Source organism: Sminthopsis crassicaudata, chromosome 5, assembly GCF_048593235.1.
Source record: "Sminthopsis crassicaudata isolate SCR6 chromosome 5, ASM4859323v1, whole genome shotgun sequence".
Classification (NCBI taxonomy): domain Eukaryota; kingdom Metazoa; phylum Chordata; class Mammalia; order Dasyuromorphia; family Dasyuridae; genus Sminthopsis; species Sminthopsis crassicaudata.
In genome coordinates this window covers 16,235,868-16,253,367 of record NC_133621.1, presented here as the reverse complement: position 1 = coordinate 16,253,367, position 17,500 = coordinate 16,235,868, and the positions used below count along the sequence as shown (strand labels likewise).

At 45.5% G+C, this 17,500-nt stretch overlaps 1 protein-coding gene across 3 annotated transcripts in view; it reads right to left on the bottom strand.

Annotated features, from left to right (window-relative positions):
- CREB5 (cAMP responsive element binding protein 5) overlaps nt 1-17,500 on the bottom strand; it is a 477,814-nt gene that overhangs the window by 293,001 nt on the left and 167,313 nt on the right. For all 3 annotated transcript variants that reach the window (XM_074272189.1, XM_074272188.1, XM_074272191.1), the window contains one exon: nt 8,420-8,586. In XM_074272189.1, the coding sequence (XP_074128290.1) occupies nt 8,420-8,586 (167 nt within the window). The remainder of the gene's footprint in view (nt 1-8,419; nt 8,587-17,500) is intronic.

The following is a 17,500-nucleotide window of genomic DNA, read 5'->3' as shown; positions in this document are numbered from 1 at the left end:
GCCGGGATGCATTTTGCTCTGTATGCTTGTCTACAACTTCCTAAAAATCAACAAACAAAGCAAAACTCACAAAATGCCAGGCCCCTTCTATGGCTCCAGGTCTCCGGTGACTCCAGGTCCGTGGCCCTTTCCATGGACCTCTCATCACAGGGAAGCAATGACTTCCAAAAGAATGTATCTTGAACCTTGCGAGTATATTTTGGGAACTCACAGAGCATGGAAATAAAACCCAAAAAGTGTCTCTGGAACAATCTGGGTTGCTTCCTCCCACCCGGGAGGACCCTAGTGTGACCCTAGTGTAGCCCGGTAGAAAGAGTGCTTCGTTTTGCCATTAACTCCACGTGGGTTATAAGCGGGTCACTTTGGGCCCCCATCGGGCCAGACCGTCCTTCTCACTCCAAATGTGGCCCAACTCTTCCTGCTCCTCCATCCCCAAGAGTTTTCCTTTGGAAGTCCCACAGCTAATTCTCTCCGGAAGCAGAGAGAAGGGGCGGGCAGAAGAGCCCCGAGTTCTATTCAGACCCTTCCCCCCTTGGTCTAGGACCGCCTTACTCCTAATTTAATCGCCGTCCCTCGTGACTCTGGAATTTTCCACATCTACATGAGGCAATCCTGGGCCACTGGCATAGACAACAGTAAAATTCTACTCTTAGAAAAGGAGAATTAGGTCCCCGGTCACACAGAGATGATAAGAGTGAGCGGCTAGCTCTAGAATAAAGCTGTCCACTCGAGGGGCTTGCTCTCAAAGGAGAGGTGTGATGTAGAAAGTTTGAATTCTACTCTTGGGATCAGGAGAAATCTGAGTTTGAATCCTGCCTCTGACACTGAGTAGCTATGGGAATCCCTTTACACGTCATGTCCTCAGTTTCCTCAACAGTAGAATGAAGAAAGTGGATCAGATACCACATGTCACGGGGGGAAGGCCAGGCTCTGAGTCAGGCAGAGCTTGGGTAAGATCCTCAGATTGTCAGAGCCTGAAAGCGGTCTGTATCAGTGGGGGGAATTCCCATAATGGGAGTGCTCATAGATCCGGGGTACCGCCCTCTTCTCCTTCCCCACAATCTATCTATAAGCGTCCTCAGACCTCCAAGCTTAGATCAGCATTATGACTGCCCACACACAATCTTCTGAGATCCTCACAACTCTGGGAAAGGGCACGGAGGATGTTATGATCTCCATTTTACAAATGAGGAAACTGAAATTTGGAGAAGAGATTATATAATAAGCGTCCTAAACTGGATTAGAATTCAGCTTTGAAGTCTGGATCTCTAAGCTCCCTATGGCAAGCTTCTCTCTGGAGACTTACAAAGTCCCTGAGATGGACCTTCTGCCCGAGCAGCTTTGTTCCAGACGCTTAAAAGATCTCAGCCACTTCTGACTCACATGTGGCTGAGATGGGTTTTTGAACCCAGAGTCAATCCCAAATCTAGAATCCCTTCCCCCAGGCAAGGGACGGGGACCTCCTTAGTAACTCAAAGTGGGGACATTCAGCTGGACATGCTCCCGGCCTACGGTGAGTGTGGCAAATAAAACTGCCAGAAGATTCCTTTATAGTCATGCCCCAAGAACCTTTGTGTAGGTTTCAGAACCGCACTAGGACCTTGTATCCCAAGAACTTTTGTGCAGGTTTCAGAACCACAGTGGACATCGTGTCCCAAGAACCTTTGTGCACGGGACAGACCCACATTAGGACCTTTTGGACACCCCCATCTTTTCCTCCACAGTTTGGAAACTGCCATGGCAGGGACTCAGAGCTTGGTGGCCATGGAGTCCTATCCATTCCTGGATAGGAATCACTCTGAACTGCGCCAGGCTCCCCGCCAAGGCCCTCCCTGAGGTCCCTCTGGCCATTTCCCATCAGCCTGATCTCCAGGCCTGAGCACCAGGACCACACTCGCTTCTACCACTCCAAGATGTCCGGCCCTGGGCCTGCCCTTGACCACACCCTGTCATCTGGCCTCCAAGCTCGGTTCTGTGCAGCTCCAGGAGGCCTTCTATTCCCTGGGGGCTCGGCACTTAAAGCTTTAGCTCCACACATAAAAGTCTGCCTGGAAGCGCCTGCTCGGCCCCCTCTCCAAGGTAATTTCTCCACCCAGCATGGGGATTTAACGGGTGCCATCTGGCCCAATGCAGGACCCTCCTCTCCAACATCCCCCTGATGAGATCTCATAAATGTTCCCAGGGCCGTGAAATATCCAGCCCCGCTCTAACAATAAAGCCGTGCTCTCGGCCGGGATGGTCTGTCAGACTCAAAGCAGGAAACAATGGCTCCTGGTCTCAATTACTCGGGACGGCTTCCAAGTGGTCTTGGCCGGGGGATCGGGGCCAGGAAAGGGAAGCCTGATCCCAGTCATGGGAACGCCTGCTCTGTCCTGGTCCGCAGGTGGGGAAGGGGGGCTCTTGCTATATCCTGGATTTTAAATCACCATCACCATTCAGGTTGCTGGGGAGAACTTGAGCCCTCCCTTTTTCCTTCTTTGGCTCAGAGCCAGTTTTGGAGAGCTGAGTTCAAATCCTGACTCTGGCCCTTACAAGCAGGCTGCGCACATGCATCACTTTAACAATAGTTTCCTCACTGATAAAACGAGACAGTTGGACGAGGGGAATTCAAAGGAAGGATTCTGTGTGAACTGTTAGCACTACTGTCTTTTTACCCAGGTTACTTATACCTTTGGAATCCAATTCTTACCGTGCAACAAGAAAGTGGTATTTACACACATATATTGTATCTAGGTTATACTATAACACATGTAAAATGTATAAGATTGCCTGTCATCTAGGGGAGGGAGTAAAGGGAGGGAGGGGAAAATTTGGAAAAGTGAATACAAGGGATAATGTTATTTTTAAAAATACTCATGCATATGTACTGTCAAAAAATATATAGTTATAAAATTAATTTTTAAAAAAGATAATTAAAAATAATAATAAAAAAAGAAAAACAAAGGAAGGATTCTGTAACCTGTCTCAAAGGGTGACTGTAGGTGGATCAAATGAGGAAATATTTTTCATTTCTCACTCTCACTTCTTCATATAATATATGCAGAGAAGAATGTTAACTCTTTGGGGGAGGGAAGAGATTTTGGGGAATGGCTTTTGATTCCTCAGTGTTTGGGGCTAGCATGCAATAGGTGCATAATGCATGCTTGTGGATTTGAAGTTATTATTGTTAATATAAATGATTGTTCAATAATGCCATTGTAAGTAGGAAATTTAGATCTCAAGCAGGTTTCATGAATATATCCTATAGAACCAATTTCCAGGCTCTAGAGTAATAATAATAATAGTAAAAATGGGAACTCCCATTGCATTCAAGGCTTAGACTCCTAAGAGTCTCACTGGCAAGAATGATTTCTTTTAATGCTGGCTGCAGTGATTCCTTTTCCCAGCTCCCTAGGAGATATGGACAATGGGAGGAGAAGTCTGGGACCCAAGGGCCCACTCTGGGCGCCGGCTCGACCATGGGGATTCCAGAGGGAATCTCCTCAGAGCACTGGGATGAGTGGTCAGTCAAAGCCAGAGAGTCTTTTGGAAGTTTCTACTTGTTCTCCATGCCCATGATCCTCTCAGGTCCTAGATTTGAGCATCAGATCTCAGCTGCATCTGCTGGATTGTCCAGAGGAGGGACAAGGCCTTCTCTGGAAATCCGGGCCAGCCACTCAGCCTGCCCAGCCATTTCCTTAAGTAACACGTGCTGACCCCTCCGTGACCAACCAAGCAGGACAAACAGGAGCCCCATACTCCTGGGAGAGGGAGGCTCCTGTGGCTAATCCTAAGGGATTGTGGCCTCTATCGCTCCACCTGGCCGTTAACAGAAGCAATTCACCTTACAAGCAGCCCAACTGTCATTCATGGCCAGTGGAAAAACATAGGCACCCAATCTACCTACCCTGACAGCTGTTGGTTCAGTTAGAGCACCAAGCCTGGAGTCAGGGAGAAGAGTTCGAGAGTGACCTCAAACACATAACTGTGTGACACTGGGTAAGTCACTTAAATCTCTATTTGCCTCCATTTTCTCATCTGCAAAATGTGATAAGGATTGCACCCACCTCTTGGGACTGTTGTGAAGCTCAAACGAGACAATATTTGTAAAATACTTGCTTAGCATAGTATAGCATCTGAGATATTTTTTTAAATCTCTATTTGCCTCAGTTTTCTCATCTTTAAAATGGGGATAAGAATAGCACCTGCCTCCTGGGACCGTTACAAAAATCAAATGAGACAATATTTGTGAAGCATTTCCTGCACACAGTGTAATGCATTATATATTATAACATATAGTGGGTGTTATAGAAATTTTATCTAAAATGATAATTATAACAATAGTGCCAAATTATTATACATAGTCATATATTAATCCATACAGTATACAATAAAAGGATATGCTTTATGTAAATATGTAAAATAATATATAATATAATCAAATAATTATATAAAATGCTTTTTATTATATATAATTATGCCTGCTATTATAGACTATATGATGTTATAATAAAGATAATATTATTAAAATGTTGTTATCATTATTATAATCACTAACTTGTCTGAGCACAAGCTCAGTACTAGGAAAGAGAGAGAATGATAAACTCCTCCTCCTGCTCCCATGTCTCCTCTGACCTGATCTGAACAATGAGTCAGGGGTAAAGTTACCCTAGTAACAAATAAGTGGAGAAGCTAAAATTTGAACCCAGCTCCTCAACTTCCATCCTGGTTTAGGGCTGACATGGTCTCATCTGCTTCTTCAAAAAAAAAAAAAAATTCATTCTTTTATTTTACGTTTTGTTTGCATTTTATTCATCCTTTCATTTCTTTCTCGTGCTTTGAACAGTTCTTCCATCCCACTTTCCTCCCCCGCGGCTCCTGGCTCCCTTCCTTTTTGCATCTGTGGCACCGCTCTCCCGACCCGCGCCACCAATCAGCCACCGGCGCCCTGGCTGGCGCAGGGCGAGCACAAGCACTTACTAGTTGGAGGCCGCCTCCCACACTCCAGAGCTATTTCTCCGGCTTATTCCAGACTGCCTAACCACATAACTACAGCGGGATATTTATTCTAGGCGGCAAGTTTGTGTCGGTGAGAATATCAGGGCCCGGGGAGGAGAATGGAGGCCTGCGAGGGATGGGTGTGAGCCAGGCCCCCCGGCTCCTCCGTTGGGACCATGGCTCTCTGCCTTTCACCCCCATTGGGGGCTGGTTTGGCTCCGGGCCTGCTCGGTAGCCACACTCATCTGAAGCCTGCGAGTGCTGTCTCCGTCCTGTCCCAGGAAGCCTCCCCGAAGGGCCGGCACCCCCTCAGACTTTCCAGGCCTTCGTTCTATACCGCTCCCTTCTCTTTCAAGCTGCCCCAAGCCCTCGTAGAGAAGGGAAAGAGGGGAGACCCCAAGTCAGAGGGATGGCGGGAAGAGCAGGGGGCCCCGGGGAGGGCAAAACAAGGGGAGACAAGCTCTGGCCCCGAGTCCCAGCTGTGCCCGGGCCCCTCGGCCGCAGCGGCGGGCCGTGAGTGGGCACAGGTGGATGCCAGGCTCCGAGGCCCGTCCCAGCTCCGAGGCCTGGGCCTGAATGGAGACTTTCATGGCTGTTTGCTGTTTTTGTTGGCTGGGCGCCATTGCAAACATTTGCAGGTGGCTTGGCCAGATTTTGACACTTGAATATTTGAGGTTGTGATAAAAATCAGAATATTACTACAATATGGGTTCTGTGCAGCCTTGCAAAAAAAAATAAAATAAAAAAGCTATCTGCAGTTTCAAATGCTCATTTAAAGACACAGTCTCCAGAGGAAACTCATGTTTTAAAATAAGTGCTCATTTCCTTTTAGCTGAGGGAAATAAAGAAGGGAAAGTCATCCCCGGGGTTTTTTTAAGCCACCTAGATCTCAATATTGAATCCACTGGTGAAGCGAGCTGGCTCCCCCTTCCTGAGCCCCAGTCACCATTCTGGCCGGTTCGAGACGGGTCAAGCACATGAAGGGTAACAATGGGCTCTGGAATCCACACCACGGCTCCAGCCTCGGCAGGGACACAGAATCCCTACCGTAGCAATCATGTCCCAGGACACACCAGGGAAGGAGCACGACGTCCCAGGACACACCAGGGAAGGAGCACGACGTCCCAGGACACACCAGGGAAGGAGCACGACATCCCAGAACTAGGGACAAACTGGGCTGGTCGGCGGGTCAGGCAATCCCGGGGCAAACCCACCTAACAGACGAGCTCCAGGCGTGGGCTCGGGGGCCCCTTCTGAACACGTCCCGGCCTCCCCCAGGGCCGGCTGCTGGAAGGGGGGCCTAGCCACCCCACCACAACAGCCAAGGGCCTCTCAGGGGCTGCTGGGGGTGCCGAGCGGGGGACCTGGGCGGCGGGAGGGTGGGGCACAAGAATGTCGGTAAAACTGCTTGTAAACTCCAGCACAATCTATGTTTCTTTTCTTTCCCCCCCTGGAAGGAAAAATAAAATAATTATAATTACCCGACATAATTCCGACTTGTTTCTCCATGGGCCCAGCCACTGTGGGGAAACAGCCACTTGAGAGGGAGGCGTTTGGCGGTCTTTAATGAGCCCACCCCACCCTGAGAGGATTACAGGTTCTTGCCGTGGCTCCCAACGTTTTTATGGGAGAAAAGGCATCTTTAACGGGAGAAGCATTTGCTCATTTGGCCCCGTGGCCTCTCCAAACAAAGCCAGGCATTCAGCTGGACAGTCCCATTTTCTGACTCCTCAATGGAAACTCCAGGGTACCCACGGCCAGTGGGTGGGGAATCATTAACTTTGGTACTTTGGTTTGTTACGGCAAGCCTTCCCTCACAAGTCACAACATATTCGTACGGACTGACAGATGCCAAGGACAAGGATTTACCCTCCCGGGACGGGCTTCTGTAAGGAGAAATGTGGGGGAGGGCTGCAGAGGGGTCAGGGGGCAAGTGGGGAGGCAGCAGCCCCGTGCTCTCCATTCAGCAATCCGTCCCTTCTGGTACATACCACCGATCTGTCTCTGGCCATCTTACCCGGAGGGTTCTGGGAAACAGCATTCATCCATTCCCCTTATGCAGTAATACAGGTAAAACGCCAGGCTGAGACGTTGTGGGCAGGAGTATTTTCCTTCTGAAGAATTCATGCGGTCCTGAGTGGGACCAGGGCTATGCAGATACTGCAGGATGTCTGAACCCGCTCTCCCCGAGACCCGGTGATACTGAGGAAACTAAGACCCCGAGATGTCCAGAAGGGAGGGAAGCGTTTGCCCTTCTGGCCTTATTATATACACAAAGCAAAATACACAAGGAAATAAAGCAAAAATCCGAGGGCATTTAAGTCTCTTAATCTCCAACTCCCAAACCATTCATTTGTTTTATGACAGGAAAGAGAAGATTATTGCCCCCATTCTACAGAATGAAAAATTGAGGCAATGAGAGGTTAAATTGATTGGCTTAAAGTCACCTGGTAAGGACTGCAGGGCAGCAGAGGAGTGAGGGTGTATGAGCCTCGCAGTTCACACCCAGGATCACAGGATGAGAGACTCAGAGCCAGGAAGGATGGGGCTTAGCGCCGGGAGGAGGACAGAGAGAACAATGGGCCAAATGGACGCGATCCAAAGTCAGGCTCATCCCCGCTCCCCCTGCCCATCTTCATGTACTGCTATTCCAAGGGGTGAGAGGCCCCAAACAACACAACACAACACAGCACATCACAACACAGCACAACCGTGATGGCAAGTCAGTGAGAAGCCTGGGACTGGGCCTACATCTTTTCTATCCGGTCCAGCCAGTTCAGGCCTTTCCCTAGATCGTCCCATGGCATCCACTGACTGGAGAAACAGATCCACGTGAGGCTCTCCTGCTCCCACCCTTTCCCAGCAGCCCCAGGTCCTTCCCATTTCAGACGTCCACAGACCTCGAATCTCATCGACTCCGTGAGGCTCCGAATTCCACATCATTCTTCTATTAACAAAAAGAGTACGGGGATTTCTGGGCTGCTCAGAACAGTAAGTGGCCTTTTCCCTCTCTCTTTCCTTATCTCTGTCCATCTCTCAAAGATCAGGTTCTCAGGAGAGGAGACAACAATGGAAACGACCAGGGAACAAGGAGATCCGAGGGGCTCCCAGGAGCGTGTGGGCAGGAGGGTCAGTGGCCGCCATTATTAAATATCCCCAACACTCAGCAGTCTGGAATGACTCTCTGGCCTCGGAAATCTCAAAGAAACAGTGCGCCAGGATCATTCTTAGAAAACCCAGGAATACGCAGGACATGAACAAAAAGGACTGCTTTATTATCGGCCCCTGCTTGGCAATATGCCCCGGCTCTAATTCTCTCCCAGACCTTCAGCGGGGTCTGCCCCGGGAGCTGGGGAAAGAATCCCCTCAGAATTTACCCAGTCGGGTTCTGCAGAAAATCGACGCAAAGCCCCCCCAGAGCCCGGCTGCGCTCGCTCCTTACCCGATCTGCCGGTTCGTGGAAGGTGCCTGTGTGATCACAGAGCTGGACTGGGGAGAGGGCATGGCCTGCTGGATCACAACGCTGGTGTCATGGTTGGGCATCCGGGTGGCGCCCAGCTGATGAGGCCCCGGCATCGCTCCGCCAACCGCACTGTGCATCGGGATGGTCTGCCGGGAGAAGGAGGGAACAGGGTCAGTATTTCGCTCGGTGTTCACCGTCTCCCATGACAATCGGGAATCTCCCAGCATCCTCCACAAAGAGTCATTGGTCCCTGGCAAAACTTGAGCCAAAACCTCTTGTTCCATTCCCCCCGGACAGAATAAAACACAACTGGCTTCGCTGACAGTAGGAAACATTTGGGAAATGCCTGGAAGTCGGCTCACCAGTTTGCTGCCACGCTACCTTGAGATTTACATTAGAGACATCTAGGGCCCACATCTCTGACTTGGCAAGATAGACACCCACTGGAAAGTGAGATTTTGGTGGCGAGCTCCCAGCTCCAGGACTTAACGGCTCGGCCAATCCATCAAACCCGCGGCCTGCTCCGAATGGCGAGGTGATGCTGAGGAAAAGGTGAATGTCCCTAAGGCTGACAGTAAGTAGACAGAGAAATTCTAAAGGCTATCTTAGATGCACATTATTGTTACTTTTTTATTTTTAGTCCAGAAAACAAGTCACATCCACAAGCCATTTATTAAGGTCCTCTCATGTGTCAGGCAAGGGGCCTAGGGTTGGACAATATGTAAAAAGGGAAGGGTCAGGTTTTCTTTTTTTTTTTTTTTTTTTTTTTTTAAATTTTTTATTTTATTTTATAATTATAACATTTTTTGACAGTACATATGCATGGGTAATTTTTTACAACATTATCCCTTGCACTTACTTCTATTCAGATTTTTTCCCTTCCTCCCCCAACCCCCTCCCCCTGATGGCAAGCAGTCTTATATATGTTAAATATATTACAGTATAATTTAGATACAATATATGTGTGTAGAACCGAATTTTTTGTTGCACAGGAAGAATTGGATTCAGAAGGTAAAAATAACAGTTTACATTCATTTCCCAGTCCTTTTCTGGATGTAGCTGGTTCTGTCCATCATTAATCAATTGGAATTGGATTAGCTCTTCTCTATGTTGAAGAAATCCACTTCCATCAGCATACATCCTCGTACAGTATCATTGTTGAAGTGTATAATGATCTTCTGGTTCTGCTCGTTTCACTCAGCATCAGTTGATGTAAGTCTCTCCAAGCCTCTCTGTATTTCTCCTGTTGGTCATTTCTTATAGAACAGTAATATTCCATAACATTCATATACCATAGTTTACCCAACCATTCTCCAATTGATGGACATCCATTCATCTTCCAGCTTCTAGCCACTATGAAAAGGGCTGCCACAAACATTTTGGCACATACAGGACCCTTTCCCTTCTCTAGTAGTTCCTTGGGGTATAAGCCCAGTAGTAGTATGGCTGGGTCAAAGGGTATGCACATTTTGATAACTTTTTGGGCATAATTCCAGATTGCTCTCCAGAATGGTTGGATTCTTTCACAACTCCACCAACAATGCATCAGTGTCCCAGTTTTCCCACATCCCCTCCAACATTCATCGTTATTTGTTCCTGTCATTTTAGCCAATCTGACAGGTGTGTAATGATACCTCAGAGTTGTCTTAATTTGCATTTCTCTGATCAATAGTGATTTGGAACACTCTTTCATATGAGTGGAAATAGTTTTAATTTCATCATCTGAAAATTGTCTGTTCATATCCTTTGACCATTTATCAATTGGAGAATGGCTTGATTTCTTATAAATTAAAGTCAATTCTCTGTATATTTTGGAGATGAGGCCTTTATCAGAACCTTTAACTGTAAAAATGTTTTCCCAATTTGTTACTTCCCTTCTAATCTTGTTTGCATTAGTTTTGTTTGTGCAGAAACTTTTTAATTTGGTGTAATCAAAATGTTCTATTTTGTGATCAATAATGGTCTCTAGTTCTCCCTTGGACACAAACTCCTTCCTCCTCCACAAGTCTGAGAGGTAAACCATCCCATGTTCCTCCAATTTATTTATGATTTCGTTCTTTATGCCTAAATCTTGGACCCATTTTGATCTAATCTTAGTATGTGGTGTTAAATGTGGGTCCATGCCTAGTTTCTGCCATACTAATTTCCAGTTTTCCCAGCAGTTTTTGTCAAATAATGAATTCTTATCCCAAAATTGGGGATCTTTGGGTTTGTCAAAGATTAGATTGCTATTTTTATTCACTATCTTGTCCTGTGAACCTAACCTATGCCACTGATCAACTAGTCTATTTCTTAGCCAATACCAAATGGTTTTGGTGACTGTTGCTTTATAATATAGCTTTAAATCAGGTACACTTAGACCACCTTCCTCTGACTTTTTTTTCATTAGTTCCCTTGCAATTCTCGACCTTTTATTCTTCCATATGAATTTTGTTGTTATTTTTTCTAGGTCATTAAAATAGTTTCTTGGGAGTCTGATTGGTATAGCACTAAATAAATAGATTAGTTTGGGGAGTATTGTCATCTTTATTATATTCGCTCGGCCTATCCAAGAACATTGAATGTCTTTCCAATTATTTAAATCTGACTTTATTTTTGTGGCAAGTGTTTTGTAATTTTGCTCATATAATTCCTGACTCTCCTTTGGTAGATATATTCCCAAATATTTGATACTATCGACTGTTATTTTGAATGGAATTTCTCTTTGTATCTCTTGCTGTTGGATTGTGTTGGTAATGTATAAAAATCCTGAGGATTTATGTGGATTTATTTTGTATCCTGCGACTTTGCTAAAATTCTGAATTATTTCTAATAGCTTTTTAGCAGAGTCTTTTGGGTTCTCTAAGTATACCATCATGTCATCTGCAAAAAGTGACAATTTGATTTCTTCATTTCCTACTCTAATTCCTTGGATCTCTTTCTCGGCTCTTATTGCCAAGGCTAGAGTTTCTAGTACTATATTGAATAGTAATGGTGATAGTGGGCAACCTTGTTTCACTCCTGATCTTACAGGGAAAGGTTCCAGCTTATCACCATTACATATGATGTTTACTGAAGGTTTTAAATATATGCTCCTTATTATTTTAAGGAATAGTCCATTTATTCCTATACTCTCAAGCGTTTTTAGTAGGAATGGATGTTGGATTTTATCAAATGCCTTTTCTGCATCTATTGAGATGATCATATGGTTTTTATTAATTTGATTATTAATATGGTCAATTATACTAATAGTTTTCCTAATATTAAACCATCCCTGCATTCCTGGTATAAATCCCACTTGGTCATAGTGTATTATCCTGGGGATGATTTTCTGAAGTCTATTTGCTAATATCTTATTTAAGATTTTAGCATCAATATTCATTAAGGAAATTGGTCTATAGTTTTCTTTCTCAGTTTTCGATCTACCTGGTTTAGGTATCAGTACCATGTCTGTGTCATAGAAGGAATTTGGTAGGACTCCTTCAATCCCTATTTTTTCAAATAGTTTACATAGCATTGGAGTTAGTTGTTCTTTAAATGTTTGGTAGAATTCACCTGTAAATCCATCTGGTCCTGGGGACTTTTTCTTAGGAAGTTGGTTAATAGCTTGGTCTATTTCTTTTTCTGAGATGGGACTATTTAAACTACTTACTTCTTCCTCTGTTAATCTGGGCAAGCTATATTTTTGAAGGTATTCTTCCATTTCATTTAAGTTATCGAATTTATCGGCATAAAGTTGAGCAAAGTAGCTCCTAACTATTGTTCTAATTTCCTCTTCATTAGTGGTGAGTTCACCCTTTTCATTTTCAAGACTATCAATTTGCTTTTTCTCTTTCCTTTTTTTAATCAGGTTTACTAAGGGTTTGTCTATTTTATTGGTTTTTTCATAAAACCAACTCTTAGTTTTATTAATTAATTCAATAGTTTTTTTACTTTCAATTTTATTAATCTCACCTTTTATTTTTTGAATTTCAAGTTTTGTGTTTGTCTGGGGGTTTTTAATTTGTTCCTTTTCTAGCAATTTTAGTTGTAAACCCAATTCGTTGGCCCTCTCTTTCTCTATTTTATGCAGGTAGGCCTGTAGAGATATAAAACTTCCCCTAATTACTGCTTTGGCTGTATCCCACACATTTTGGTATGATGTCTCATTATTGTCATTTTCTTGGGTGAAGTTATTAATTATGTCTATGATTTGCTGTTTTACCCAATCATTCTTTAGTATAAGATTATTCAGTTTCCAATTATTTTTTGGTCTATTTTCCCCTAGGGTCAGGTTTTCTTTAGCAAGGATGTTGTAAAACAGCAGAAAAAGCAGTGAGCCCCAGGGTCTTGGGCCAAATCCTCATTGGGCAACTTTTTCCTGCATGGTCTTGGAGAGGTCATTTCCCTTCCCTGGGCCTCAGATTCTCCATATGTAAAATGAAGCATTGGGCTGTGATGGTCCCCGAGTTCACCACCAGCCCTGAATCCATAACTAAAATCCATAACGTAACAAGCCTTCCCCCTCCATGATCCTTGGTCTATGGTGAAATTATGAAGCTTTCAAAAAAGTTGAAAATTCCTTCGAATTATGCTGGATCTCCTTACCCTGCGTCTGCGAGCTTGGCTTTCTGAAAATTGCTTTGATCAGTGTCATAAGTTGTTTCCTTTGAAACCCTGCGCAGATTCTATTTTAGGCTTTTACAATTATTCTTTTGGGGAGAAATCCAGCAGGTCCAGGATGCCCAAATGGTGCAGACCTGGTGTCGATAGATTTAGACCTAGGAGAGGATACTGAGAACTGGATGGGATGACGGAGACTCTTAATCAACCTTCTATCTCTCTCTCTGTCTGCCCTTCCCTCTCGTTATTTTCCCCTCGACACCTCCTCCCTCCCTCCCTTCTTCTTTCTTTCCCTCCCATCTCCCTCTTTCCTTCTATCTCTTCCTTTTTCTCTTCCTTCCTCTTTCCCTCCCTCTTCCTCTCCCTCTCTCTTTTCCTTTCTTTCTCTCTCTTTTTCTGCCTCCCTCTCTTTGTCTCTCCCCCTTTTCTGTCTCTCTGCCTCTGTCTCTATCTCTTGTCTCTCTCCCCTTCCTCTCTTTATCTCCTCCTCTCCTCTTCCTTTTTTTTCTCTCTCCCTCTCTCTCCATAAGGACACTGAGGCTCAGACGGCTTAAGTGTTGGCCTGAGTTAAGAAGTACCAAGGACTTGAATCCATATCTCCTAATTCTGCCCACAGCACTACCCACTATAGTCTGTGTCTATGTCAAGAGAAGCTGTTAAAGCAATGGGGGTTGTATGAGTGTGTGTATATTTATGTGTGTGAGTAAGTGTGTGTGTGTGTGTGTGTGAGTGTGTATTTATGTGGTGTGTATGTGTGTGAATGTGAGTGTGTGTGTATGTGGTATGTATGTGTGTATTTATATGATGTGTATGTGTGTGAGTGTGTGTATTTATATGATGTGTATGTGTGTGAGTGTGTGTATTTATATGATGTGTATGTGTGTGAGTGTGTGAGTGTGTGTATGTGAGTGTGTATTTATGTGGTGTATATGTGTGTGAGTGTGTATGTATGTGAGTGTGTATTTATGTGGTGTGTATGTGTGTGAATGTGAGTGTGTATTTATGTGGTGTGTATGTGTGTGAATGTGAGTGTGTGTGTATGTGGTATGTATGTGTGTATTTATATGATGTGTATGTGTGTGAGTGTGTGTATTTATATGATGTGTATGTGTGTGAGTGTGTGTATTTATATGATGTGTATGTGTGTGAGTGTGTGTATTTATATGATGTGTATGTGTGTGAGTGTGTGAGTGTGTGTATGTGAGTGTGTATTTATGTGGTGTATATGTGTGTGAGTGTGTATGTATGTGAGTGTGTATTTATGTGGTGTGTATGTGTGTGAATGTGAGTGTGTATTTATGTGGTGTGTATGTGTGTGAATGTGAGTGTGTATTTATGTGGTGTGTATGTGTGTGAATGTGAGTGTGTATTTATGTGGTGTGTATGTGTGTGAATGTGAGTGTGTATTTATGTGGTGTGTATGTGTGTGTATGTGTGTGTATTTATGTGGTGTGTATGTGTGTGAGTGTGTGTGTATTTATGTGGTGTGTATGTGTGTGTATTTATATGATGTGTGTGAGTGTGAGTGTGTGTGTGTGTGTATGTGTGTGTGTGTTTATATGGTGTGTATGTGTGCTGTGTGTGTGTAGGGAGGAGCAGTGTGATAGAGCATCACTGGGGGGGAACGGAGGGGACCATGCGTCATTACCAATTTGTTAGTGGGGGAAAGTCTGCCAGAACGCTTGGAGCTCGGCACAGAGGAAAGCCAGTGTCGGCCCCCAGGAGGCCGGGAGACCCAGCCCTGTTCTGCGGCGGAGAGCAGGGATTTCCTGCCCCGCGTGTGAGGTGATGGTGAGAACATACGTGGCCTTTGGGGTGCCGGTGTCCATCACGTTGCACCTTTCCCAAGGTTTCTGATTTCTAGGCCGACTCCCCGGGCCGTCAGGCGTCCAGATGGAAACTGGGCACCTGGCTTACGCTGCGGGCCGACCAGGGCGTGTGCGCTCAGACACGTGCTCACACCACGGCCCAAAGGCTCCCTCTAGGACTGCACTGGACGCCGGAACCCTAATCCCCCGAGGAGCCCTGGGGACGGGGGACGTGAGGAAAGACACGATGGGGAGAAGCTCTGGGAGCGCCAAGAAGGAAGGATTTTTGTTGGTTTTATGTGGAGCAGATCTAAGGAAGAAAAACGACTGCAGATAAGCTTGGGAGTTCCAGAGTCCCAGAATCCCAGAATCCGGGGCTGGCAGCCATCTAACCCAATGACAGATTACGGCCCCCACTAGAAGGGATCTGGAATCTCAGCTCCGATCTCCAAGAAGCGGGGCTCGCCACTCGGGGGCAGCTCGTTCCTCTTCCGGACAAGCAAAGCTCAAGGGCTTTCTCTCAACGTCAAACTCCAGCGAGCTTTTTGCAGCCTCCCCTGCGCTCCTGGCTCTCCCTGGAACCTCCTCCATGCAGGACAGTTTTATAAGTAAGTGTAGACAGCCATTGTCTTCTGTGTCTTATTTGGGAACGAAGTATCCCCAGGCTCTTCAACCAGTCTTCCCGTAGCATGGATTCACGGCCCTTCCCGAGTCACACCGGCTCCGGCTTCCCCTACCCACGACTGCCCCTCCTCACCGACTCTCTTCCAAGCAAACTGGGCTCCTTTCTCCCTATCTTTGAGGGGGACAGTGGGTGGAGCAATGGAGAGGGGCCTCAGTCACTTCTAGCTGTGTGATCCTGGGCAAGTCACTTCCCCTGCTTGCCTCAGTTTCCTCATCTGTAAGATGAGCTGAGAAGGAACTGGAAAACCGCTCCAGAATCTCTGCCAAAAAAACCCCAAATGGGGTCACAGAGAGTCGGACGTGGGAGAAATGACCCAATGTCCAACTTTGGGTAAGCAGTTTCTTCCAACAGAACGTAAGCTGCTTTCCTCGAGTCATCATCATCATTAGTAACCTTGAGAATGTGAGGGATGACATCAACCTACTGATGAGCAATTATTAAACACCTACTGAAGGTACAAAGGTACAAACATCTTTACTGCCTGGGCAGGACAGTGGAAAGAGCAGTTTCTTTTCTTCCTTGAAATACAGTTTGGGGCTCTGGCCAAGGGGCAGAAGAAAGGCTGGATGAGCTGGCGAGGGCTCCCCAGCTCTGGTCTTTAATTCTGATTTGTGCCGGCGGCACAGAGATGGCATCAGGACCCGAGAGCTCCAGGCTGCCCAGCCATCCTCCCTCTGTCGCCTGTGCACACAATCTGCCTTTTTTTTATAGACAAGAGACCATTAAAAATAGATATTTCTCAGGAGAATAAACAACAGCTCTGGGGGCAAAACCCCATCATTTCCTTCTTAACAAAGAAACTTTTCTTTCTAAAACAGCCTGCTATCACTTGAATGTGAAACTGTCCCTCGAGTTTTGTCTTCATGGGCGAGAATGATGGTGCTTCCCTTCCAGGTCAATGAACCATTTTTACATGGTGGATTCAAAGTAAGAGGACCTGAGTTTTAATCTCATCTCTGCTCCTTATTATCCATGAAGCCTCAGGAAGACTCCTTAGCCTACTCTGAGTCTGTTAAAGAAGAGGTTGAACTGGATGAAGGAATGAAGCCATTATTAGGTACTTACTGTTTGCATAGCACAGTACTAGGCACTGGGAAAGCAAACAGCCAAGTCAGACAGTCCCTCCCCCCTCACATCTTATTTGGGGAGAAAACCTCAGGTTTCAGCTGCAAGTCAAATGGAAGGTCTTGAGGAGCAGAGCCAAGGGAGATGGCCAGCCCCCTTCTTCCAGCCAGGCCGTTGACTCCATCATGTTCATTTCCCACGTGGAGCCATAGCTCAGGCCCAGGATTTGGGGGATAACAAACAGAAAATTTTCCTTTAAATTTAAAAAGAAAAGGTACTGATGAAGAAGAGATGTTTTCAAAGGTCCCTTCCAAGTCTAAAATGAATTGTTCTCCACCATTCCAGACTAGCCATGGGCTCCTAGGTTGTTAAAACAGGGAAGGATCTTCAAGATTGGCTCAAATCTTCCTTTTCCAAATGAATGCTAACAGAGGAAAGATAAAGGCCTTGTCCAAATGCATGCAGTTAGTAAAAGGACGGATCTAGGACTCAAATGCTGATCCTGCCTTCCCAAGCTGAAATGCGGAGATATTTGGATTGGAGGCTGACCTCTCTCCTGTCTGTCCCCACGCCAGGACCCATCCTCTCTTCAATTCTTCCTGGACCCCTCCTGCTTCCATTCTATCCTTTAATTTCCCTTTTCAGCTATGAAAACTATACTTCCCATCATGTTATTTATTTAGTTTATCATGTTATTTATTTATTTTTTAACAAAATGTTTATCAAAAACTATTTATTTACTAGGTTTTTAAAGCCAAACACTATTTTATCAGATTAGCAAATGTGGTGGAGATGTGAGTACATTTTCCCTCAAATGTCACACTTGATGGATACATCCAAGCCTAGATAGAGCTCTCCAACGCCAAATGTTGGGACCCTGTCTTCCCAGAATCAGCCGGAGTCAGGATAATCAAAAGACTT